This window comes from Pangasianodon hypophthalmus, chromosome 9 (genome assembly GCF_027358585.1).
Source record: "Pangasianodon hypophthalmus isolate fPanHyp1 chromosome 9, fPanHyp1.pri, whole genome shotgun sequence".
In the NCBI taxonomy this organism is placed as follows: Eukaryota; Metazoa; Chordata; class Actinopteri; order Siluriformes; family Pangasiidae; genus Pangasianodon; species Pangasianodon hypophthalmus.
In genome coordinates this window covers 10,032,177-10,059,528 of record NC_069718.1, presented here as the reverse complement: position 1 = coordinate 10,059,528, position 27,352 = coordinate 10,032,177, and the positions used below count along the sequence as shown (strand labels likewise).

The 27,352-nt window shown below is 40.4% G+C and overlaps 1 protein-coding gene across 5 annotated transcripts in view; it reads left to right on the top strand.

The window, feature by feature from the left end:
• The window catches only part of enox2 (ecto-NOX disulfide-thiol exchanger 2), a 235,967-nt gene extending 210,216 nt beyond the window's left edge, over positions 1-25,751 (top strand). For 3 of the 5 annotated variants that reach the window (XM_026918721.3, XM_026918719.3, XM_026918722.3), the window contains 6 exons: positions 3,020-3,210; positions 7,565-7,705; positions 14,199-14,255; positions 15,721-15,826; positions 22,011-22,096; positions 25,226-25,751. In XM_026918721.3, coding sequence (XP_026774522.2) covers positions 3,020-3,210; positions 7,565-7,705; positions 14,199-14,255; positions 15,721-15,826; positions 22,011-22,096; positions 25,226-25,357 — 713 coding nt within the window. In that variant the 3' untranslated portion in view covers positions 25,358-25,751. Of the gene's footprint in view, positions 1-3,019; positions 3,211-7,564; positions 7,706-14,198; positions 14,256-15,720; positions 15,827-16,040; positions 16,102-22,010; positions 22,097-25,225 lie in introns of all 5 variants that reach the window. The other 2 variants (XR_008302278.1, XR_008302279.1) reach the window with 2 other exon arrangements.
• The last annotated feature ends 1,601 nt before the right edge of the window (positions 25,752-27,352 follow it).

Genomic DNA, 27,352 nt, shown 5'->3' with positions numbered 1-27,352 from the left:
GTCAATGATCGGTCTGTCTTTTCAGTCCTCCGTCAATTTGTCCCCCTGTCAGTGGCATTGCTGGCAGAGGAGCCATTAGACTACAAGCACAAGTCATCAAATCGAGCTGGCAACTGATTCCACCATGATCCAAAGCTATTAGGCTCTTTATACTCCCATAAACCCCTCTGGCGGACTGAACACAGGAGTGCACAGCTGAGAATGTCTCTGCCAGCTGCTCGCTCAGCTCTTCGGCTTCGTTCTGCTCATTACTGACGAGTCATTAGAGCCTGCTCTGCACCGGAGCTGCTTAGTACACCGTGAACCACTGGTGCATGCTGGGAAAATCACCATTGCAGCTTGTTTTTGCAACTTTGTGATTGACACATTTGAAAGGTGGCTTCTGTTGACAGGCCCAACCCTGGGCTCAGTGTTGCAGATCCCAGCAGCACTATCACCGATCCCCAGGTGTGACAGTGACTCCTATTAGCATGCAGATGTATGCAAATGTAATCATACATTTAACAGGTTTTGATCCACACTCGATTTCGGGTACAACCTCAATTATTAGGAAACAACGATTACGATCTCCGACAGCGTGTTCTGAGACGTGTGAAAGGATGGCGTGATAGGGAAAAGGGCACGCCAGCAACTTGGATGATGATTGGATTAATTGAACCCTGTCCTGAGTTGCGAGAGTAAATATTTCACACCTGCCAGTTACAAACCTGATCCTCTTACTGATCTACGCTCAGAGAGTTTGAACTTATGCTGTTGGTGTCTCCCAGCCAAGACAAGAACACACTCAAGTTTCCTAGGGGGTAGGCCAGGTTTCCGCTGTGTGAGTTTTTTGGTCTGATTTTGCTGTCGCAGACTGGATGATTTAGTGTCATTGTGACCAAAAAAAGCTGACATCGCTGCCTGACCCAATATCAGTGCCTGACCTCAGCAGTACTCTTGTGGCTGAATGGATAGACCCCCATAGCCATGCTCCAAAATCTAGTGAAATCCAGTGGAAAGCCTTTCCAGAAGAGTGGAGATTATTATAACAGCAAAGGGGGAATAAATCTGGAATGGGATGTTCAAAAAACACATGTGAGTGTGATGGTCAGGTGTCCACAAACTTTCAACCATTATAGTGTGCATCTCATACAAGCAATAATCTTAAAACACTGCTGAAATCAAACAGTTTAAACCCGGCTTTAATCAGCAGATGATGGTCCAAAGGGGTAGACGCATATCTGGGATGAGGGCTTTCTTCTTCACTGACAGCAGAGTCCTGACAATAAAGGTGCTGGAAGAAGGCAGGGAACTTGATAAGACAAACCAGTTCCTTCTCAAACATTTGTATTCTGTTGGAAAATCTGTAAAACAGAGACGGTGTTTCCTTGTAAGACTTTCTTGTACCAGTTCCAGGCCGGATGAATGGGGTGCTTTCCCCTGGCTGTCTGCCTACACTTCCTCTTCTCAGACTGATTGCTAAGAGCTCATTGAACAAAAGAGCGACGAGATAGAAATAACCATATTGCCATCGTTTAATTACATTCGTTTGATAACAGTACCAGCGTCACATTAAGCCAAGCATTAAGCAATACACATTCCCTCCATTTAATCCTCCCTAATTAGTCCAAGATAGCAGCTCCGCACAGAGAAATGAGCCATTCTGGCCTGAGCCATCTTTCTCTCATCTCTTCCACCCTTTTCTTTTTCCCAGCCATGTCTCTCGGTCACCCGTTTAGCTCTGCTGTCTATGCTTTACCATCAGCGGGTGACTTATTGTCTCCATACACACACACCTCACCTAGCTATTATTATATGTGTTTCTCTCATTCTTCTTCCTGACACGCACTCTTTTAACTCTGCTCTCTCATCTCAGCATGAGCGTACGCTTCATCTATTGTTTTTCATCTCGCCTTTTCCAGCCCTCATGTTCTGTCCTCATGTGTCCTTGTTTGTATTCAAAATGTTACTCTCTCTGTCATCATACATTTCATCTCTCTCTCTCTCTCTCTCTCTCTCTCTCTCTCTCTCTCTCTCTCTCTCTCTTTCTTTCTCACTCACACACACACACACACACACACACACACACACACACACACACTGCCTTCTTTATTTCTCTTTGTTACATATACTGTTTTACCATGTACAATCTTCCTCTTACTCCCTCTTCTTACTCTCTTTTAGTCTGAGCTTTTTGTGCAGGCCCAAGCATAACGTGGTGAACAATTCGTTGCTATTTTCACAGCTTGAAAGAAATATACGTGTTGGCATTTAAAGTCTGCGGGTGCAGTGCTGTTTTCGAACTCACTTTGGGCGAAAATTGAGCTAACCTTACAGCCTCTCAGCACGGGTATCTTCCTGACACAAAGCGAAGCCTTCAGCATCCTGCAACCTGATTTGTAAATGTACACTAATAATTTCACTTCGCTTGATCATAAATAGGCCTCGTTACTTAATTACTAACTAAATACAACTGACTGAATTATTTTATCCTTAACAAATAAGAACAAGCAGTGAATCAGAGAGTGAATCAAAATTAAAATAATCGTTAATAGAATAGAAACTGTCTAACAGAACAATTAAATACCAGACTCACCAATTTTCTTTTATTGCCCTCATAAAGAGGAGAAATTAGGAAATAAAATGTTATGTCCTAGAGGCATACACTTGAGTGAACTTCCACAAAAACACATAAGGAGTCAAAAAACAGTTTTGTCAGCTAGGTGGTTATTTATTTTCAATTTTTCAATATTTTCAGTATAATTTTATTTGTATAGAGCTTTTGACAGTAAACATTGCCACAATGCAGCACTAAAGGGATCTAAATCTGAATTTCTACATCTGGATTTTTGTGAAGCTGCTTTGTTAAAAGCGCCATCAAATAAGATTTAATTAAATCCTGAAAATAGTGCTCTGTGTCTTATTCATATGCTTCCTCCTCTTTCTTTAATTTCTTCTTCTTCTCTCTCTCTCTCTCTCTCTCTCTCTCTCTCTCTCTCTCTCTCTCTCTCTCTCTACTTTTCCTCCTTGTCTCTCTCAGGGCCACTGGCACAGGTGGAGGCCCTGAGGGAGGAGAACGACAGTCTACGCTGTCAGTTGGATGCCTATAGGAATGAGGTGGAGCTGCTGAAGCAGGAACAGAGTAAAGCTCATCCTCCACACAGTGAAGAAGACACAACACGCCAACAACAGCTCAGCTTCTTACAACAAGCTCTGCAGGGCATGCAAAAGGTGCAACCATTCACATATCACACACCTACGCTTTATACTTAAACGACCTGAATCTGTCACATGAGCAAATTTAAGACATTAACAAACCAGACACACAGGAGCTTTTAACAGCTATAATAAGATCAAGAGTTTGGTCATTACAGTCTTCTGTTTATTGTTTAAGAGTTTTCTTTTTTCCTCAGAGTGCAAAATACCAGGTGGAGATTATTCTAATGAACCACTTATTCCAATTTATCAACGCTAATAGTAGTTACTGATCTTCTGACTGCACACATTATTTAGCCCCCATTTTTTGCACAGATATGCCTAAAGCATTGATGGCCACAGAGACTGTGTGCTTAAAGAAAGAGTTTAGTAAAGGCACATTCATTTAAGTCTAATGGCCAGTAACATTTTGTGAAGTGAGGTTCTTGTGATTTTATTGAAAGAAATCTGAGCAAGCCCAAGCTAAAAGGAGCTCTTGACCACCACAGATGTTATGGTGCCAGGCTTTTTTTTTTTCTTTTTTTTTAATTCATGTCAGTATACCCTGGCCTCAGATGCTGGAATGTCACCTTGTCTGTTATACTGTCTGTAGTTGTGTGATCGCTTCTATGGCATGTTCAAAAGTATGTACAGTTCCCAAAAGACCAGGCTGCACAGAATTAAATTTTACATAGATTTATTTTTTTTGTATTGCACAAAGAACAGAGAATACAACTTGAATGATATCCAGGTTAGAAATTTGCCATTAGAAGATCATGTTGAAGCTGTGATTATGAATGAGTTGACAAAAAAAAAAAAAAAAAAAAAAGTTTAAAAAAAACTCAGAAGAGTAGAAATGGTGCCAACCAGAAGACAAAAACAAGATTTAGGCCCTGTCTCAAATGGCTCCTTAAACCTTCCAAACCGTCCTCCTCCAAGTCTACAATTAGTCTTCAAGGAATGGAGAGTGTAAAAGCAAGTATTTGGGACAGTCCTCAAGACTAGATGCAGTGTCTCACCACAAACTCACATCATTACTCACTTGAACGCTTGTGCGGCTTGTTTATATGAGATACGAGAGAAAAATAGTTAGAAATAATTAGTTGCAATGTGATGCATTGATGAAAATGTAAACTTTTCCATTCGGGAAACAAATGAAGCTCATAATTTCATCAGTCCCTTCACCAACAAACAAACTGACAAATTGAAATAATGCACCTGTATATAAAATCATATGTTGGCAGGAAATAGGCTGGCTAATTGGGTACTTAGATACATTAGTTCATTGGTGATACTTGATTTAATCATGTATTTTACTGCTTTATTTTACTCAAGTAACCCTAATGCTGCTTAAAGACTAAAAAGTCTTTAGTCTTCAATTTAAATAAAGTTATATTATAAATGAAGTATAACTGCTATAAAGTTAAATTAATAATGAAAGACACTTTAGGACACTTTATTTGAAGATCATTGTACCCATCTGCAGTGATTGAGCCTTGCTCATACTTGAAAGGAGTTGTGAGTCCTGGACGACTGCCGACTACGCTTCTCCAAATGGCACATGAAGGGCACATAGACTGCTCTCAGGAGCACCGTTCTGAAACCCAAAATGAGAAACAGGAGACAGTATGGCCTGGAGGGCATGCGCAAATGAGAATCATGTGGCTGCAAGTGCACCATTTAGACTCCACCAGATATGCGTTAATTAGGCAAGTAGGGTTTTATACGCAGGCGTGTTCTTAGATGATTAGCCACTTAAATGACCACAAAAAATGTGTGCAATTAGAGGTTTTTTAGTAAATATAATCATACTCTGTATGTATATGTAAAACATACTCTTCTAGGATAACAATATAGCATTTGCTAAACATGGGCATGACTGAACACACTTCTTGTGGTTACTTTTATTGATTTAGGCAGATGCTTTTATCCAAAAATGACTTGCATTGCCCTGAGCAAGTGAAGGTTAAGGACTTTGCTCAAGGGCCCAGTGGTAGCAGCTTGGCAGTGCCAAGATTTGAGCTCAATATAAACCTTCTAGAGGCCAATAGGGCAGAGCCCTAACACTGGTGTGTAACATATTTTAGCTTGTTCTGCTCACCTTTAAATGGATGAGCTGTTCTGGGCAGAATACTGTATAATAGGACACAGCACCAGTTAATACCCAACACATCAGGCTTTACATGTTTACTTGCATCATAATAGTATGTTAATAATCTGGCTAATAGCTCATTTGAAGTAAACATTGTATCACTAGCTTGTTCTTCTGGTATCGTGACTTAATGTGGTGTACAGTTTGTTCAGATCACATGTAATGTAAACAGAGATTAACAATTTTAGAGTACATGTAAACAGTTAATTTGGAATCAGCAGTTTGAATAAATTGATTTGTATTTTGCAAAAATCTCTGCATGTGCAGCTCACTAGGTTCTGATTAAAATGTATGCAAAGTTTCATTCCCGCCACCCAGGCAGCTCTCTAATCAAACTCCTCCGGGATTAACTCAGGCCGCCGTCTTCGTTTCCCTGACTCAGTGAGCGGAGTTTCTCTGAATTATGGAGCAATGCAGTACAGCCTGTTTTCTGTGAAAACACACAGCGAGAACTCACACACTCTGTATCTGTAGCTTATACTGTACGTGTGTGTTAAACACCATGCTGACAGAAATGTACATACACTTTCCTGAGTGTGGGAGTGTGCAGTGTGGATATAAACCAGATGGTGGTTGTACAGGAGTTGGGACTTGCCCTTCATGGTTTTTAATAAGCACTAACTAGCTGAGTCAGCATCAGCTCAGGGACAGTAGTATATAGGAGTGTGAACCTAGCTCACTGCTGCGCATGTAGGTGCGTGATATCTTGATATTAAATCACTGTCATATATCTGAGGCTTTTTGTCCACTCTGCTCCAAGTGCAGTTAACAGCACATGGACCTGCTGCTACATATGATTTATTCATGAACACCAGGGCACCACCACAACCACCAGCTACGAGACATCAACACAAGACACAAGACATGAAGCTAAAAGGTGACCTTACTCGAGTGCTCAAAACAGTACAAGAGGCTTTGATCACATGGCTGTAGGATGGTAATTGCAGTACCATTTCTGACTGTCTTGTTTCCATAGTGCACCTGAGGCATGGAGAAACAAAATACACACATGACAGAGCCCTCTTCCTGTACCCAAGACCTTATATCAAGCTGCTTTACTGTTTCTTGAAGGCAAACTCTAATTATGATATGCTAACAAATACTGAAACAGCTCCAACAAAAACTCCCAGTATTTTCCCCAACACAGATCAAGTGGCACCCTGCCCATTTTGTCACAAGATGTCAGGTTTTTTTTATTTCGAGTCATAACTCTCAATTTTGCAGCTTGTACGGCATTTTAGTACAAGCGATTGAAGTGAATATATTCAGCCTAACCTGAGATTTGTCAGAGAAACTGATATTCTGGTGACGGTAAAGAATATATTTATCTCCAAATAACAGTGCTGCCAAAACTGTATGGTGCCAGTGCTGTCAGGAGATATCACTCATCTTTTTTTTAGTGGGAAGACATCAAAAATAAATATACAGTGTGTATATATATATATATATATATATATATATATATATATATATATATATATATATATATAAGCTACAAATGTAGTTATGATGTCAAAGTGTACCTTGATTAGAAACCTTGAATGCTACTACTAGAAGCAGGAGTTTTTTGAATCAGTAGGCATGTGATTGACAACTCTGTAGAGACGTCTCTTTGCTCCGATTGGTTAGATGTTAGGGGTCCACATTATTTGTTTTTTATTCAGTTTAGAGACCCTGGAGTGCCACAGACATGAGAGAGTTAACTCTGAGTAGATATTTTATTGACAACTGGTGAAATATGAGAACTTTTGGGACTATGAGACAAATATTGAAAAATCACTGACTGCACCTTTAATGTGAAACCTAAATCATATAACTCATAAATCATTTCAGTCAAATATCCTGTAAAGGGGAGTTGTAGTGTGCTTAAGCATATAGGTATGCTTAACATATAGGTACTGATACGTACTCACAATGTGCGCAAGATGTAAATTAGGATTTAGTAGTTGTAAAGCCACACATATGCAGGGAGAACATGTGAAACTCTGCGTCTGTAATGCAGTCTTGTTGCATTGTAAATAACTCCTAAGCAGGCCGAAATAAACAACATTACAGATACAGAGCATATCCTTATCTCACCAGCGGGTGCAATACTGAACGTCTTCCTGCTTCATGACCCAGTTAAAGATATTGAATAATTATGAAACAGATTTGTTTGTGTGGGCCGTCGGGGTTCAGCACATGTGGTGTGTGTATGAATGTGTGTGTGAAATGTTGGATTTCTTCTGGTTTCTGCAGCAACTGCTGAAGATCCGCGATGAGCTGAAACAGAGAGAAATGGAGCTGGAGAAGAGCACAGAGGACAAACAGCAGCTAGAGAGTCAAATCCAAAGCCTTAAAGACAGAATTCAAGCCTTCCCCGCATCACACACCCTGCCTGTGAGTAACCCACACACAAACACACACACAGTCTCACATACACATGGACGAAAACAGTATATGACATGTTTCTATGACTCACGCACCGCCTCTGGGAGAACTTGTGTTACTGTTTTACGTTTAAGCTGCAGTGAAAAACTCTCCGTTTTTTTTAACGTGTGTGTGTTTAGGTAATTATGGGAAAATGAAGGCTGTCAGTTTGAGTACAGTGTTCATTAATGAGTCTTGACTCATCAGATATTAAACAGATTTCAGATAGAGTGAGATTGTCCTAATGAACAAAGCTGTGGAAGATTATTCGTGAATTAGCTAGAAATCACATCTGGCTGCTCGGATTGAAAACGAAGGTCATTACAATTTTTTATTAGGTTTTTTTAATTTATTTTATTATTTACTTATTTCTGCAAATAGGTTTTTAGCCTGCTCTATCCCACACATTCCTCAGCTATATTTGGTTGGTTGGTTGTTTTTCTAGCCACTTAAACTAAAAGACTAGTACTAAAAGTACTAATTCCACTCTGATGCAGAGGTGAAAGAGCAACCAGATGCCCCAGTGACCCCTTTGGGGCTCTAATAGGTTCTGAGAGAGCACCAAGATTTTGTGTGCTGCATTAATGAGAACAAATGACACCACTGCAGCACACCGCTCTCACACAAGACCATCATTCACTGCCAGACACTTTCAATTAGCTCTGTTTCCACACACACCACTCTCATCAGGGACACACCAATGATGGGACAGTGTTTATTGAGCAAGGTCCGTGGGTCAAGCGAGATATTGAACCAAATGGCGACTAGAATATAGCTGAAGCTAATGTCAGAATTGCACTATTGGCTTGTTATCGTGTAGAGACAGTTTGCTGAAATCTGTTTCTTTAGCAGCATGAAGCCGTGCAGTTTGCATTAAGCTCTGATTTCTCATGTCGCTCAGTCTAATCAGTTTTTAACCTCCTGGCTGGCTGATGGCAGATAAAGCGGAGCGGAGAGAGTGACAGAAATGTTCAGAGCTGTTGTAACGGCGATGCGTCTGATCAGATGAGTTGGGTCTGAGAATCAGTGGCAGGTGCTGAGTGGGAGAGGAAAAGCTGCACATACTTAATACCCAGATGAATCAGGCTCATTAATGGAGCCAGAGGAAATCAATTTACTGCTCGTTTTTTTCTGAGGTGTTCATTTTTGTGGTAACATTTTATATATTTATATATATATATATATATATATATATATATATATATATATATATATATATATATACACACACATATACACACAAACTGATCAGCCATAACATTATGACCACTGACAGGTGAAGTGAATAATATTGATTATCTCGTTACAGTAGCACCTGTCAAGGGTTGAGATATATTAGGCTGCAAGTGACCAGTTGGTTCTCGAAGTTGATGTGTTGGAAACAGGAAAAATGGGCAAGAGTAACGATTAGAGAGACTTTGACAGTGGCTATATTGTTATGGCTAGATGACTGGGTCAGAGCATCTTTAAAACGGCAGGCCTTATGGGGTGTTCCCGGTATGCAGTGGTTTGTACCTACCAAAAGTGGTCCAAGGAAGGACAAACGGTGAACTAGCGACAGGGTCATGGGCGCCCAAGGCTCACTGATGCACGTGGGGAGTGACGGCTAGTCCGTCTGGTCTGATCCCACAGAAGAGCTATTGCATCACAAATTGCTGAAAAGTTAAAGCTGGCTATGATAGAAATGTGTCAGAACACACAGTGCATCGCAGCTTGCTGTGTATGGGGCTGTGTAGCCACAGACCTGTCAGAGTGCCCATGCTGACCTCTGTCCACTGCCAAAAGTGCCTACAATGGACAGGTGAGCATCAGAACTGGACCACGGAGCAATGGAAGAAGGTGGCCTGGTTCGATAAATCACATTTTCTTTTACATCATGTGGAAGGCCGGGGGCGTGTGCATCGTTTACCTGGGGAAGAGATGGCACCAGCATGCACTATGGGAAGAACGCAAACTGGCGGAGGCAGTGTGATGCACTGGGCAATTTTCTGCTGGGAAACTTTGGGTCCTGGCATTGAAGTGGATGCTATTTTGACACATACCACGTACCTAAACATTGTTGCAGACCAGGTACACCCCTTCATGGCAACGGTATTCCCTAATGGAAGTGACCTCTTTCGGCAGGATAATGTGCCCTGCCACACTGTAAAAATTGTTCAGGAATGGTTTGAGGAGCATGACAAAGAGTTCAAGGTGTTGACTTGGCCAAATTCCCCAGATCTCAATCCAATCGAACATCTGTGGGGTGTGCTGGCCATCAAGTCCAATCCATGGAGGCCCCACTTCGCAACTGACAGGACTTAAAGGATCTGCTGTTAACGTCTTTGGGCCAGATACCACAGCACACCTTCAGGGATCTAGTGGAGTCCATGCCTCGACGGGTCAGGGCTGTTTTGGCAGCAAAAGGGGGACCAACACAATATTAGGCAGGTGGTCATAATGTTATGAATGATTGGTGTATATATATAATATATACACTGCTCAAAAAAATTAAAGGAACACTTTGAAAACACATCAGATCTCAATGGGGCTATCTATACTGATATGGACTGGGTAATGTGTTAGGAACGAAAGGATGCCACATCGTTTGATGGAAATGAAAGTTATCAAACTACAGAGGGCTGAATTCAAAGACACCCCGAGAATCAAAGTGAAAAAATGATGCAGCAGGCTAGTCCATTTTTGCTGAAATTTCATTGCAGCAACTCAAAATGGTACTCAGTAGTTTGTATGGCCCCCACGTGCTTGTATGCATGCCTGACAATGTCGGGGCATGCTCCTAATGAGACGAGGGATGGTGTCCTGGGGTATTTCCTCCCAGATCTGGACCAGGGCATCACTGAGCTCCTGGACAGTCTGAGGTGCACCATGGCGGCGTCAGATGGACCGAAACATAATGTCCCAGAGGCGTTCAATTGGATTTAGGTCAGGCGAGTGTGGGGGCCATTCAATGGTATCAATTCCTTCATCCTCCAGGAACTGCCTGCATACTCTCGCCACATGAGGCCGGGCATTGTCATGCACCAGGAGGGACCCAGAGTAGGCGTAGGGTCTGACAGTGGGTCCAAGGATTTCATCCCGATACCTAATGGCAGTCAGGGTGCCATTGTCTAGCCTGTAGAGGTCTGTGTGTCCCTCCATGGATATGCCTCCCCAGACCATCACTGACCCACAACCAAACCGGTCATTCTGAACGATGTTACAGGCAGCATAACATTCTCCGCGGCTTCTCCAGACCCTTTCACGTCTGTCACATGTGCTCAGGGTGAACCTGCTCTCATCTGTGAAAAGCACAGGGTGCCAGTGGCGGACCTGCCAATTCTGGTGTTCAATGGCAAATGCCAATCGAGCTCCACGGTGCTGGGCAGTGAGCACAGGGCCCTCAGGCCACCCTCATGAAGTCTGTTTCTGATTGTTTGGTCAGAGACATTCACACCAATGGCCTGCTGGAGGTCATTTTGTAGGGCTCTGGCAGTGCTTATCCTGTTCCTCCTTGCACAAAGGAGCAGATACCGGTCCTGCTGATGGGTTAAGGACCTTCTACGGCCCTGTCCAGCTCTTCTAGAGTAACTGCCTGTCTCCTGGAATCTCCTCCATGCTCTTGAGACTGTGCTAGGAGACACAGCAAGCCTTCTGGCAATGGCACGTAATGATGTGCCATCCTGGAGGAGTTGGACTGCCTGTGCAACCTCTGTAGGGTCCAGGTATCGCCACATGCTACCAGTAGTGACACTGACCCTAGCCAAATGCAAAACTAGTGAAAAACAGTCAGAAAAGATGAGTAGGGGAAAAAAATGTCAGCGGCCTCCACCTGTAAAACCATTCCTGTTTTGGGGGTCATCTCACTGTTGCCCGTTTAGTGCACCTGTTGTTAATTTCATTAACACCAAAGCAGCTGAAACTGATTAACAACCCCCTCTGCTACTTAACTGACCAGATCAATATCCCAGGAGTTTAATTGACTTGATGCTATACTCTGATTAAAAAGTGTTCCTTTAATTTTGTTGAGCAGTGTATATACAGTCATGTGAAAATATTAGGACACCCCCTTAAATATTCAGTTCTTTATTAAGAAATGTCAACATGTCAATTTCTGATCTTGTTTTAATTTGTATCTGTAGATGAAAGTGATGTAATTCCATGTAAACAACAAAAAATCACTTTGTTTTCACTTATTAAACAAAAGAAATCTACAAAAATGAGTATTTCAGCTGAGGAAAAAGTTAGGACACTCTATGCCCTAATAGCTAGTGTTTCCCCTTTTGACTGAAATAACCTCAATGAGACGTCGACATCGACTGGAAGAAAGTTTCCCCCACTCCTCAATGCAGAATTCTTTCAGCTGTGTGATGTTTGAGGGGTTTCTTGCATGCACAGTCCATTTCAAATCACCCCACAGGATCTCAATAGGATTTAGATCTGGGCTTTGACTTGGCCATTCCAGAGCTCAGCCAGTCCTTGGTGGATTTACTGGTATGTTTTGGGTCATTGTCATGTTGCAAGGTCCAGTTCCACTTCAGCTTCAATTTTTTTGACAGATGGTCTCACATGTTCCTCAAGCACCTTCTGATACAATGTAGAATTCATAGTGGATTCTGTGATGGTGAGCTGGCCAGGTCCTGCTGCAGCAAAGCATCCCCAAACCATAACACTTCCACCTCCATGTTTCACAGCTGGTATGAGGTTCTTTTGCTGAAGTGCCGTATTTGGTTTACACCAAACATGCCCTCTGTTATGGTGTCCAAATAATTCAATTTTAGACTCATCTGTCCAAAGCACTTTATTCCAGAAGTCTTGGCCTTTGTCTGTGTGTTCTTTGGCAAACTTCAGTCTTGCCCTCATGTTTTTCTTAGACAGCAAAGGTTTCCTCCTTGCACACCTCCCATGATAATTAAAGTTGTGCAGTCTCTTTCTGATTGTAGATTCATGCACTTTGACATCAACTGTAGCAACAGCTTGCTGTAGGTCCCTTGATGATATTTTAGGGTTTTCGGAGACTTCTTTAATATATATATATATATATATATATATATATATATATATATATATATATATATATTTTTTTTTTTTTCTTTCACTCTGCTGCTTGTTTCTTCCACTCTTTGAGTTAAATAGCTGAAATTTTATATATATATATATATATATATATATATATATTTAATATTTAAATAATATAGCGATATGGATCGGGCCACCTGACCTGACAATTTCATTCATTCATTCATTCATTCATCTTCCGTAACTGATTTATCTTTATCCTTGGAATAGTGTGGGCAAAGCACAAACATACCCTGGGTGAGACATCAGTCCATCACAGGGTATCACACTCATTCACACTTAGGGCAATTTAGAGTAGCCTGTGCACATGTTTTTGAGAGGTGGAAGGAAACCATAGGAACTGGAGGAAACTCATGTGAAATAGATCATGTGAAACTGCACACAGAAAGTAACCCGAGTTCAGGATCAAAGCGGGACCCTGGAGTTGTGAGGCGACAACGTTACATTCTGCTCCACTGTGCCAACCAGTGATATCACACCATGAGTTAAAACAGTGGGAATAAAACAGGAATAAAACAGTGAGAGGTCAGTACTTGCACATGGCTGTATTCATCATTCTGCTCTCGACTTTAATGACTATTTTACAGACCTCGGTTCAAACCGTGTTCTGGCTCAGAAAAATCAGAAAATCCAAAATCATGCCCTTTCATGCACTTCTGAAGGGAAAGACAGTTGAGGAAGAAAACACATTTTCTCTCGCATGTGTATCCAGAAGATAAATTCCTGTGAGTGGCGAGTCATGGCATTGTTCCTACTTCAAGTAAAATCTGGAGTTTCCCAGGATCTGGTGTGCTGTTATGAGAAAGTAACACTAACATTACCAATGCAAAGCACTAAGTATTTTCAAGTAAGAGCACGTTTCAAGTGTTTTATTTCTCTTATACTACAGCGCTGACACTGGAGACTCCTTCCACAAATGTTAAATAACTAGTTTCCATCTAGAACACGTCACCATATCAACGATTCCAAGTTTTTCTTTGTTAAAATAGCAAAGTGTTGTTTTTTTCCAGTTATTTTTCAACTTAGATTATGTAGATTGTCCAACATACACGTCCCTGTACATGAGTTGTTACTCCAGAAACACTAATGCATTAAAATGAGCACATTAATATAATACAAAACATGGGACTTTAATTAGCTGGCAGTACTGTCAGAGCCGCTGTTATAGAAAATTAATCAACACTTTCTGACGAGTCAGATTTTGAGAATTTGACAGCGCTGTGGTATAATTATCTTAGGTTGGTGAATATCCTCTGGAGGCTTTGTAAGCAGCATTGAGACTCTCGCTATCCATTGTGTACTTTACTTTATCTCTCTCTCTTGATCTCTCTCTCTCTCTCTCTCTCTCTCTGGCATTGCTCACTAACACCTCTCCTTGTTTTTAATTGCCTTTAATTGCCTGTAGTTGGAGAGGCCGGAGTGGGAGGACAGAGGCAGCGATGAAAACACAAGTCATGCCAGTGTAAGTGTTAGAAGCAGCTCTCCATCCCTCCTTCATGCCAGTGCTAGTCTTTTCCTTTCATCTGCATGGTCACTTCTACCCTTACCTCCCCATCACATCACTCATTCTTCTCCTTTGTCCTCCTCTGTCCTGCGTGTACCTGCAATTATTTGGCTGACCATCACTTTTTCCACACTCGTATTTTAAATAGTAGGCTGTCATAACAAAATGAAATGTCTTTTCATTTATTTTATTGGTGTAAATACACTAGCTGCAGGCAAAGGTCCTGATCTGTCATGGAATACTTGCTGCATCATTAATTATTTGACAAACACATTTATCAAATAAACTTGCATAATGGAAGAAAAAAAAAAGCTCAAGCAGGGGTAATCGGCATTAAATCTACATTCAAATAACATCCTTGAAAGTAAAGGAAGCATCCTTCTACGTTAATTAACAACTTTGAACTGCTAAACATCTACTATCTCAGTCGTGTCTGTAACACAGCAAATCCCAAACGTCTTCCTGTTCACTCTTTATGCTCACTACATAGGGGAGGTGTTGTAGCAATGGTGTTGTAGCAGAATTATTAACTGAATAAATAATTTTAAATGATTGAAAATTAATACATTGGTTTTCTTTTAAATTAAAAATGAATATATTTAAAATTTTAAATAAAGCGTACTATAAATTGCATGCATGTATTATGGGATTTTAAAAACTACACTAATTAACTACCATGTTTTTCTATCATGTTATGCTAACACAAGAGTTTGATTTTTTTCAGTAATTATAAACTTTGCTTGAGAACGTGTACATACTTTACATAGTCTTACATTAACTATATTTTGTTATGGCTCTCTGTCATAAGATGGGTATTATGTGTGAATTATTATTACACTATTATTAAATGTATACTATATACTATGCACTATAATAGTGCCATAAAATTGATAAAGACAATTAAATAATGTATTGCAGTTATTTCTAGAATGATTAATCCTCAGCTACAATTTAATGAAGGTGCCTGCGCCTCCGTCGCATTGTCCCTGGTCTGTCTCATGGCCGAGGCTAGTAACGTGGCAGATCATTAGAGGGCAGTGGAGCGGAGGTGAACTTTATTTGTGGTGGCATAAATCACTCTGACACGACTCCAAACAAGAGGAGGAGGGGGACAGCATGGGGAGAGGAAGAGTGCTATACACAGGTCACAGAGAGACATAATTCAGTCTGTCCTTACAGTCCTGGCACACTTTAAATGGACACACACACACACACACAAGTTCACTCCATCAGTGAAGAGTAGTGTTAGTGAGCTTATTGCTCATTGCTCATGCTTCCTGTTTCTCTTGCATGCTATCCGTCTCGCCCTCTCCCCCTTGCATACATGTGTGCCTCTCCGTGTGTGTCTGAATGTGCAGCACATTTGCATTTTGTGACTCTCTCTCTCTGTGTGTGTGTGTGTGTGTGTTTCCGCTCCTGTAAGGAGTCAGCAGCATCCGCAGTGGTGTCCTGCAGTCAGGAGAAAGAGAGTGTCCCAGACAAGGGTCCACCCAGTCCTGTGAAATCCGAAAGGGAGGCCCTGCTCGTGGGTATGTGTTGAATTCGCTGTTGAATTCTCAATTCTGATTGGTCAGAAGGTGTTGATTAATTTTCTATAAAGGCAGCTTTGACAGTGATCAGATTTAACCCAGATTTGAAAATTGTGTATAATTGTTAATATGGTGAAGCTAAGGCTGTTCCTTTGAGTTTTCTGACATGGGGAAGTCTTCAGGATAGAGGCATTGATCTTTCTTTTTTTCTCAGGAACATGACAAGCTGTGTTTTTTTTGTGTCATAACAACTTCAAGAGAGAGAAAAAAGCAAGGTTGGTCCGAGATTGTTTATAGCTGCAGAAACTAACTTGTTTCAGGGACGTTCCAAAACATTAAACATAACTCTAAACAGATAAAAGGTACGATGTGTCATCCTTTAATAAATAAAAATTGTTAGCATAGACATAGACAATTGCTGCTGTATAACATGAATAAAAGACTTCAGGATGTGCTGTTTTTTGAAATAATAAACTTAGGGTTAGTAAAGGTTACTCCTCTTCCTGCTGCAACACACGACCCCTCTGTTGATTACTTTGCTAAGACAGCACATCATGTTTTATTCCTTGCATCTCACAAATACACCAGTCAGTGAAAATGATCACTTCCTCAAGCTATGGAAATGATAAGAAATTAATGTCTCATATTCACATTTATTTATTTATTTATAGTAATACTCAAAATGGCCTCCATTTCCTCCTCCAAAATACAGCTTAAAGCCCATCTCTTCACTCAGTGCTATAAATGAATAGCTCCAGCCCATTTCACATAATATTTTCCATCACGTCATCCTTCACCCTGTTCTGGTAACTGTCTTGTGATTCTTTCTGATTCTTTATATTTTTGTATGTGTTACTAGAGAATTGTTTATTATCATCCTATTGTAAAGCAACCTTGGGTTTGAGAAAGGTTTGAAAATAAAAATAAAATGTATTATTATTATTATTAGTAGTAGTAGTAGTAGTAATAGTAGTATTAGTAGTATTCACCCAGTTATGACCTTATAATACTAAGGTTATGATATTTTACAGATGATATTTAGAGATTAGTCACTGTGTACTCGTATTCAACTTACGAAGCAGGCAAAGAGTATTATTGCATTTTAACACTGTAACCTCTGAGTAGTTATTAAATTCTGCTGTATAAACCTGCTAATTTTCACATAACATACTGTACTTTAAAGTCCAATTTACAAAGGATGGAACAGTAATTTCTTCTAATTACCACATTACTGTAATATAAAGTGTTACCAGATGTTATAAATGTTTGTGAACAGTGAAATTCAGTCCCTTGTCTGAATCTTTTCCAGCAGTGGGTGTGTTTTATTTTATTTTTATTTTTCCTCCCAATATCTCTCAGCCAGGAGATACTATCAAATAATCCTCACAATCCTCATCATCTAGTGCACTGACCAGTCATCAGCTCTGCTGGTTTGGTTTGTTTTGTTTTTGTTTTTATGTATGCAGTGTTAAATGAGAGACCGGAGGTTAAGTGGGCTTTGTATAGGTGGACGGAGGACAGAGAGAGAGCCATCGTGTTGTCTAGCACGTTGTTGTCTGCCGATGAGATGGTTAAGGAGCTAATGGGCTGTTCCCGCATGATCCTCTCTAGCACAGAGCGTTCAGATTTCTCTCTCTCTCTCTCTCTCTCAGTGCCTTTCTCTCCACTCATTCTCTCCGTCAGACTCATTTTAGCTGACGTCTTGTTTGGTGATGAATTGCAGTAAGTATGAGGGAGAAAGAAAGCTATTTCCCACTCACCAATTTAACTCATTCCACATGAGGAGTCACCATTCTCTCCCTTTCCTCCCCCACTCGCTCACTTTATTTCCCTCCTGTCCTCTAGAAAATGGAATAAAGATGGTCCTCTAGAGCATTGAACAGCTGAGGAACCTTTATCAAATCCTGTATGGGTTTTCACAGAGAAATCTTCTGTAGCAAAGCCATTAACCAGACTAAGCTCCAAGGAACTGTAGATGATGACTTTTACTCCTCATTGAATATTAGGTTCATCATTTTGTATCATTTTCTATGGAGGCACCAGGTACGAGTAATGTAATGGAACATGTAAAGGAACACAAGAGGTTAACCGGACTAAAAAATAGAAACTGTAGACGTGTTTCTTTCAGAACATTTCCTGGCAGAGATTTTGGTTGGGTAACTGTGAGCTTTACATAAACTATATGGGGAAGTGGTAGCTCAGTGGTTAAGACGTTGGACTTCTGTCGGAAGGTTGAGAGTTCAAATCCCAGCACCGCCAAGCTGCCACTGCTGGGCCCCTGAGCAAGGCCCTTAACCCTCAAATGCTCAGTGGTATAAATGAGATAATTGTAAGTTGCTCTGGATAAGGGCATCTGCCAAAATTCTCTTGAACCTTTCCACATTTTGCACTGTTACAACCTGGATCTGAAATGACTTTAATTGAGATTATATGTCATGAATCTACACAAAATAACCCATAATATTACAAAAGTGTAACTCTCAATATAATGCTTCCACCACCATGCTTCACTATGGGTAATGATGGTATTCTCAGGCTGATGATCAGTGTTCGGTTTCTACCAAATGTGGTGCTGTCCCTGATAATTCTGGAGAACGTTTATGCAGTTCGAAACACGTCTATTGCAGTTGTGCTTTACTTCCAGTGAGCTGATGAATCACCATATTTCTGGGAGAATGTAGATGCCCATCACTGAGGGAGTGTGTCCACTGCAGAGCCCCTCACCAGTTCCCACAACAGTGAGATAAACTGATCATCTGCTGCTTTATGTCACTGTAGATCCTTATCATGTTAGCAATGATGGATAACGTGAAGGTATGAATGGAGACAGGTTTTACAGATCGTACAGCAATGATCTGTGCAAAAGAAATGCATGTAGGATCTCGCAAGAATAGTTGTGTGTTGTTTCTTCTGTTATTCTGAATCAGTGGTTTGATGTAGGCTGTTATATAATTTAGCTTTTCTTGTATGTAGATGACTGCTATTATGAATATGTTTGTTCAGGGATTGTAAAAGTTCCCCATGAAGTGCTGACTGATTTTATAGTTCTCAAGTATATTATCCCTTTTTTGTTACTTCGCTATTATAGATTTGTTGTCCTGCATTGCTTCTGTTTATTTCATCCTTGTCATTCAGTCCTTTAATCTGCATTATTATTAAGACCAGGTTTATTATTAAATGGCAAAAAAGTCTAACTGAGGTTTTAAATATTGCATGTATTAGTTTCCTTTAGAAATCTCTCATTTAAAAGTCTAACTCCTTAACCAAAGTTTAGTTTGTTCATGTAACTTTAACTGGAGCTAGATCTTTGACATTGTTGCTGTCACATGTGGGATTTTTGCCTAATTGATCTGGGATTACAGGTCCCCAGACAAAGCCAACGCTGAATCCCAAATAGCTCCCCATTGCCTATATTAGTGCACTACATGCCATATGAAATAATGGCTCCTGCACCCTATGTAGCACTTTATGACTAATAGGAAGCAATTTGGGATTCAGACAAATTGCTGCTCACAGTTTGTAGTACAAGTTCTCTGAAATTTGTTCGAACACTGAGTATATTTCATATTTTGGAGGCAGATTAATTCACTAATTTTACCCATGCATCAAACCTTCGTCATGCTTGTTTCTGATGATGGTGGAACAGAAAAACCAAAAGTGCGGCAAATGATTATTGAGATTGATTTGCTTTTGCTCGGTGGGTTCACTCGCTGCTGCTGTTGCGACTGATCATTTAGCTCCACCTCGAAGTTTGTGACTGTGGATCAATGGATTTATAACTGTCTGTGAAAGCGTACTGTAATGAGTAAATGTATACTTTATAGACCACCTCCACAGTCCATTAGTGCTGAATGGAATATTGACCATACTGCATCTACACACTGTGCTCAGCTGCTGTGTGGTGTTCTGTCTCCAGAATGATCTTGATCACTGCCATCTTGTCATCACAGAGCATAAATTTCTGGCTCCTATACAGATGCAGTCTCTTAAAAGTGCTCATTTTTTAGTCCTTGACTCTAGGGGCTGTGGAGATTCAGATCCACTGCTTCCCCTTTTGCTCCTGGAACGAGCTTGTGTTATGTCTGATTTTAGCATGCGTGAAATATAACTGATAGAAAGCTCTGATTATTTGGAGAGGCATCCAAATAGCAATTAAGGCCTTCTTTCCATCTTGGCAGCTGAAGAGACAGAGGCAGGGGTCGACACAGCTTCAGCAAAGCCACCTCCAATCCTAGAAAAACAAGAGCAGCTGATATTGATTTAGATGGTGAAAGACGGCTGCTGATGGAGTTATGCCGTGTTCTGAGAAATCAAAACTCCGCCTATCGGCATGTGGTGTGGTTTCGAGCACAGCAAGCACTACTTGCATTTGTTCTTTGTCCTACATGTGTTCTGTTCATGTTTTGCAATATGCCTTTGTTTTGGTTCTAGTCTTGTCTCCGCCCCTGTCTTGTCATCGGTTTTGTTCCCCACATGTGTGCACCTGTTCTGTGTTTTGCCCTTAATTAGTTTCTCTCTTTATACCCTGCTGTTTCTTTGTCTCAAAGTCTTATTGCGCTTTTAGCATCGTTGAATCTGAGCATGTTTTCTTTGTACTTCCTGATGTTGGTCTTTGCGTGTTTGGGACTTTGAGTGTTGAATATCTTAGTTGCTGATTGGAACTCGCTATGTATTCTGATGACGATAGATGAACTACCCTAAATAAATATCACACAGAGCACCGGCACTTATGTCTTGCCTTCACTCGCAGCATCTTACAGTGGCTGAGGTTAGAGCCAAACTTTATAGCACACTGTGCCAAATACCAAACTCACAAATACCGTATCCCAAATACCAGTACTTTGTCCTTTAGTTTGTCAATTTGATTTTTATACCGTTGCTTTTACATTTACATGTACAGCATTTTCTCTTCAGCAAATCTGAATTATAAAGCTGCAAGGAAAATGCTGAGTGAAAAGATTTGCAATGTAAAATCGTTGTCTATTCAGCAGACTGTTAAACCAGATGCTGTTTATATCCTTATAAGGTTTTAACCACATGCATTTACGCTCATAGTCAAACGCATCTGTTAGCCAGATTGAAAACTGATTGCCGTACCACCGTTACAATTGGAAAACCAGATTTCTATGCTGTTTTGTGCATTTCTCGTTCTATGCAAATCGTGGTTACTGCATCAAAAATTTTCATTTGGTGTGACATTTTTATTTCCCTTAAACTCTTTAGGAAGGTGCCATCTTTGGTTCTCATGGACCATGTGTTATTTTATAATGTAATTACAGTATAAATTTGTATGACATCTGACAAAAAATGCATTACAGTCTCCTGAATGCTTCTTGGGTGCATTTACATCTACATTTTTAGTGATATAAATGTAGCATCTAGAAATAATACTCACAGGAAGCAAAGTATATGGAAAATCAGTCTATTAAAATTATATCCAAATATTTGAGACTAAACATATGTGTGAACATATGTGAAATCACAGCAATGTATTAATATTCATATATAATCATAAACAAATACATGATTTATATATTGTTACATACAGATCAAAATATATGTTTTCTTAATATAGTCCTTTTTTCATGTTGGAACTACATGTAAACAGGGTCCTGTTTTTATGTGTAGGACATGAGAAGTGCTTGGCTGGAAGAAAAAAAAAACAAACCTGAAAATCTGTAGATTTTTTGTTCCAGATCCCCATTTAACGTCACATTTCATCGTTGCCTTGTTTCTCTTGTTGTACTCATTAACCTGAAATTTCTGATATTAAAATAATCTCTTAAATAAGGTGGATTTCATTTAAATCATCATCCTATGGGTAGCAGCGTCATGTCCCTTTATATAGTGCTAAACAACACAACGTCAAACAACACCGGAGCTCAATTTTCACACATAGATGCATTTTACTGTGCCAGCTTTGGTTGTGACCCAGATGCTTGTTCTGTATTATGCTGCACAGCCTGTTGAATAAAGTGTTGTGTTCTCCTATGGTGGAGAATTTCTCTGTGCTGTCGCTGTTTGAATGAGCAACAGCGGCAGAACAACGACAACATATTCAGTCCAGATATTCAGCATCATTACTCATCTGCTAATTTATGTTATTTTTATTCAGATATCCTCTGTGGCTGAATGTTCTGTGAATCCCTAGTTCTGAGCTCAGTGTGTTGATTTCTTTCTGCAGGAATAATCTCAACGTTCCTCCACGTGCATCCATTCGGGGCCAGCATCGAGTACATCTGCTCCTACTTACAGCGTCTGGACACCAAGGTACTGCAGTCAGCACTAACTGGTGGCTTTTTTTCCTTCTTTAAAGCATAAGGCTCTAGGGGTGAAACAATTGGATGATTTGGATCAATGCTTTGATTAAAAAGGAAACAATTGAAATGAATCAAGGCAACAATCATAAACTGGTGACTATTGATTATAAATTGATTATTATCGAAAAAGGACAGACAACTACTGTGTAAAAAATAATCAAAATTTTTAAACTGGTGTGTAAATAGACTAGCAAGGTGATAACCCATAACTGTGACGCTTAAAATTGTCCTTCTCTACATCATCATTCATGATTTAACAGTAGGCTTAGCCCAGATTCTGAACAAAGTTGGTCACAGCTCAGTCGGAGGCTGCTAAATCAATTCGTATCATACAATGAAGAATCGAAATTGTATCATATCTTGTTTACACCCCTTCAAGTTGCATCATTTTCTCTTTAAACTACTTCTGAGCTGAAAAGAGTGTATTAGTGTTTGGTGCTGGAAGGCTGAATCTGTTGATAAACATTGGCTTTTGGGTTGGTAACACATTGATTTGTTAATTTTAATGTTAAAATGAATCAGAGAGCTACTTAAAAGCTCAGAATACTCTGTTGAAACTAGGAGCATATCGAACAGTTCCATAGGCCAGTCATTAGATGGTAATGTTGTCACCTGACACTTGTAGCTACAGAACCTGTGTCTTCGATAACATAGCTTTTGTTACTGATGATTAAAATCATTGTCGTGAGGCTTTATTTTGACAAGTTTTACTGCTGGTCAATGCTGAAAACAGGACAAATTGAGATTCAGTTCCTGAGATACAACTTGTGACAACTTTACTTGGATTTATGCCACAGCGCTGTTGAATTCTCAAATGTGATTAGTCAGAAGGTGTTGATTAATTTTCTGTAACAGCAGCTTGGACAATATTTCCCTCTGTAATTCCAATCACAGGTTTATTTTAATGCTCTCCTTCTAAAACATTATAGTTTCTATAGTAACAACTAATTCACAGAGACTTGCATGGCTGACGCTCCACATAATCTAAAAAAGAACAGTAAATTGATTTTTAAAGTGGGTTGTTATTTAGCAAAGAAAAACATATAATCATTTATATAGAAGACATTTATTTAATATTTATGGAGGAAGTCTCCAGTGTTAGTGCATTGTGAAGGTCAGTACGATTTTTCCACCGCAGGAGAGCATTCAGGACAGAAATGTTTGTGCTCTTTTGTCTTATAATAATACGCTTTGTGGTGGTAATAGTAACTCAACCTTCATTCAGGACGCATCACACTGCCCCATTTATTATTTTCCTATAAAAGCATGCCCTGTCATGTTTTATTCCTAGTTGGTGAGTTATTTGGAATAGCAGGACAACCTGTGGATTTCAATGGGTCAGTGATGGCTAATCAAATCAACAAAATATGACTCTACAGTGATTATTTTATTAGGTTCAGCTGAAATATTCATGGGGCTTTAACACCAGCTCAAGCAGTATACCACTGAAATGACCAAATCTCCTTCAGTGTTTTTTTTTTTTTTGACTCATAAAGTGCCTGTGTTGAGGAAGCATGCTGATTGCTGTGCTGTCTAAGAGATGACTAAGAAGCAGTGAGAAGCAGGAGATCTGAGTTTAAGCCAATGAGCTAGCCACTTCAAGAAACAATAAGATGCCTCTCCACTCACCATCTCAGTCATATTATATTCAAACACCTTTGCAGAACTCTGGAGTACGGACGGAGTGTGCGGAGTACAGACTATATACCCGCTTCACACACGCCTACACACACTCTTCACAGAGTGAATTGTTTATTGCTGATCCCCCCGGCATCCTAATGCTGTGCAGCGTAAATAAGCAACCCACTAGACATATGGAGTTCCTGGAGTGGGCAGAGCAATCACGCTGTGGCACGCACACACACACACACACTCACACACACACAATCACGTGATTTTTGTGCCTTTGTCTCTTTTCTGTTCTTATCCATTTTCAGTATTTTCAGTCTTGGTGTGTAAATGGCTGTCCTACTTATCGTAATAGAAGCATAAAGCATTACAGTGTGTAATGTCACTCTGCCCATTGTCATATCTCTCTGCCCCTTCTTCACCCTCTCACCCTACTTTTCTCTCTCTCTCTCTCTCTCTCTCTCTCTCTCTATCTATCTATCTATCTATCTGACGCACATCTCACGGTTTATCATTTTCATATTTCAGTCACGAATCGGGAGCTCAGGCTGTAACTGTTTCCAATCTTTCCACACACACACACACACACACACACACACACACACACATACAAACACACTATATAGCCACACTTGACTGTGTATCTTTTTGAACATGTTTTGAGGAGAAACTGCTGCGCCTCCAGCAGAAAGCGCTAATGAAGCCTCCCCACCATTCATATCTCCCTTAAAGTGTACTCCAGTGTTTTTTCCAACCTAATCTCTATCTACAGGATCTGTAGTGTATGTATGACTACCATAGACAAGAATTTCCACACGGTTTCCTGTCCTGAAAAAATAACACAAACCCTGTTTACTTGAAATGCAGTTTTAAGGGGCAGTTGTTGAATTCCATCAACAAGTGTTTATAATAGGTGGCTCTGTAACACAAATGTAAAACTGCAGCTGCCTTAACAAAGCTGTTCTGACACTGGTGCAGTACAGATCATTCTGGTAAATGGGTGGAAATAAATATAAAATGTCACTAAATCACAATTTTTGATACAGCCATCTTTTGCGCAGATCCATAAATGGGGAACGTTCCGGGTTTGTGGTATCCTTCAGCAATCAGTCGCAATTTTTCCCTCTGAAAAACGGGTCACATTTCAGAAAGGTTGTTTTAGAGCTTCATTTAAAAACCACCTAAAGAATTCATGAAAATACGTTGCAGTAATAGAACTTATATTGGCTTAATTGATCAACTGCCCCTAGACCTGTATAATAAGTCACCAGGCTTTCTGTTTCTTTTCTCAGTACTAAAAAAAAAAATGTGACAACGTTCTTTTTTGTGGTAGTCTCACATTCTTTATAGATGCTGTGGCTAGATTAGGTTGAAAAATCTTTAATGCTTTGACTGTATGGTTCCAACTAAGTGCTGAGTATATGGTTGTTGTTGTTTCTTTTAACTCCAGATTAGCACGACAGAGGTTGAGACGCTGCTGGGTCGACTGCCCTACACCTTTAAGCAGGAGCTGACGGGCGTGGGTGCCAGTCTGGAGAAGCGCTGGAAGTTCTGCGGATTTGAAGGCATCAAGACGGCATAGAGTCGTGTCACCGAGTGTTAAACCCCCAAGACTGGCACAGCCAGGGCAATTTTTTTTGTTTTTTTTTTCAAAAAAAAGGCCCACAGAGAGGAGTGAGTTCTTCTGATTAGCCAACATCTGCTCACCGAGCCTTGGACACTTTCATTCAGCTCAGAGAGGAAGTGTAGAGTCCTGGGCTCTGGTGTGTGTACGTTCTACAGTGTTCGAGCACAGACTTGTTTGTCTGAGTGTCAGTGTGTATGTTAATGTGTGTATTGCTGCCATATGGAAGGACTGGTGTGAGCCACCGAGATAAAACAGCACTAACCTGCCGAAGGATTATCAGAACAGAAGCAGGCTGAACTCTATTTACATCAACTTTGTTTTACTTTCTTTCCGTTCTTTTTTTTTTTTTTAAGAAAAAAAGACATAAAGCAAATATATTTCTTTCCTTCTGTATAGGTTGCTGACAGCGGTTTTTGTTCACATATTCTGTAAATGTTTGAATAACTTACTATTTTTAAATAAAAAAAGAAGAACCAAGAACACAACACGACTCAGAGAATCCTCCAAGCTGTTTATGCAGATGAGTAGCATTTCCTACTTTCTTGCTTTAGGAGTGAAAAAGCTGCACATCTTTGGCCGTTTATTTGCCCTGCTTCATTTTTCTTGGCATATTAGGGCAATTGTAATCATTTTCTCTTCTCTAGTTCACGCCAACTCGCTGGTTACAGAAGGTGTTATGTAACGTTATGTGTTTTAATAAGCAGGCCTCTATGAAGGCCAATTAACAATTCTGTAGTGGCTGTGTGTGTGGATATATATGTGTGTGCGTGTGTGTGTGTGTGTGTATGCTTGTTAACAGGATGTGGTGTGAGCTGGGTCTTAAAACACCAGCACCAGAATTCACCTGCAATGTGCAATTTACTTTTTTTTTCTCCCCTCCTGAGGAAAGCGAGGCTGATTTGTCCTCATCAGCCCCCTCCATCTGCTCAGGCCATGTGTACAGAGCGGACGCCTCTCCACTGTGAATTAATAAAAGGTAATGAGGTAAACCCACCCCCCACGGCCCTTTCTGTAGGGGACGCCAGTGCACATGAAAATGAAAATGGTCTGCAGTTTTAATACAGACTCTTTCCACGAGGGATGGAATCTATATTTAAGGCGAGAGGCATAAAGAACCCCCCCCACCCCCAAGCGTTTTGTTAAAGCCCCGGGATGCTGGGAGCTGCAGAGTTTGCAGCTTTAACGGTGCTGTGAGTCAGCCTTTGAGCTCAGCTTTGTTATCAGTGTAAGCTTTTCCCGCATGCCCTAATCAGCACTTTCTGAAACTATGAACGCTTATGCCTATAGTATGCTATTAACTAAACCTCAACACTGCATGGATCCTGATTCTTGAGGGACTCTGAAGAGCGTTGATTGCTGAGCTGAAACGATGGTGTGATATGTAAACTGACAGATGCGAGGCTTTATCCTGGTGTTAAGGAGAGGAACAGTTCTCCATGAATGAAACGCGTTCTGGTCTGACGTGCACACCAATTTGACAGACTTTCTGGAATGACTCCATCTCTTTCAACAAATGATGATGTCCATCTCAGTAAGAGGTGCAGAGAGCAAAACCCCATCGTTTTTGTCCAGCTGCAGCCGATTCGCTCTATTCTTTTCCTCTCCGTTCGCTGCTCATGTTGGCTATAATCTATGAGAGGGACCGCTCTGAGAGCTGGCTTTTAATAACAACTCTTCTGTTCTTGGCATCACACAAAGACATAAACATGGGACTAATTAGATCTAGCCTCCATCCCCATGAGATGCGTTTTCCATTTGGTGTTGTACGCTCAGTTCAGCAACACTGAGGCTCCCTCATTAATTCAGCTCTGAGGAGAGCCAGAAGTTCTAAACTAGCTGAGGACATGTGAGCCATGGTGCTGTGATTTCATCTTCAGTAAAGCCTCTTGAAGAGTTTTGACACTGCAAAGAGTTTTAAGCCTTGGTCTTGGTTTGTGTGAAAGGTCTCAG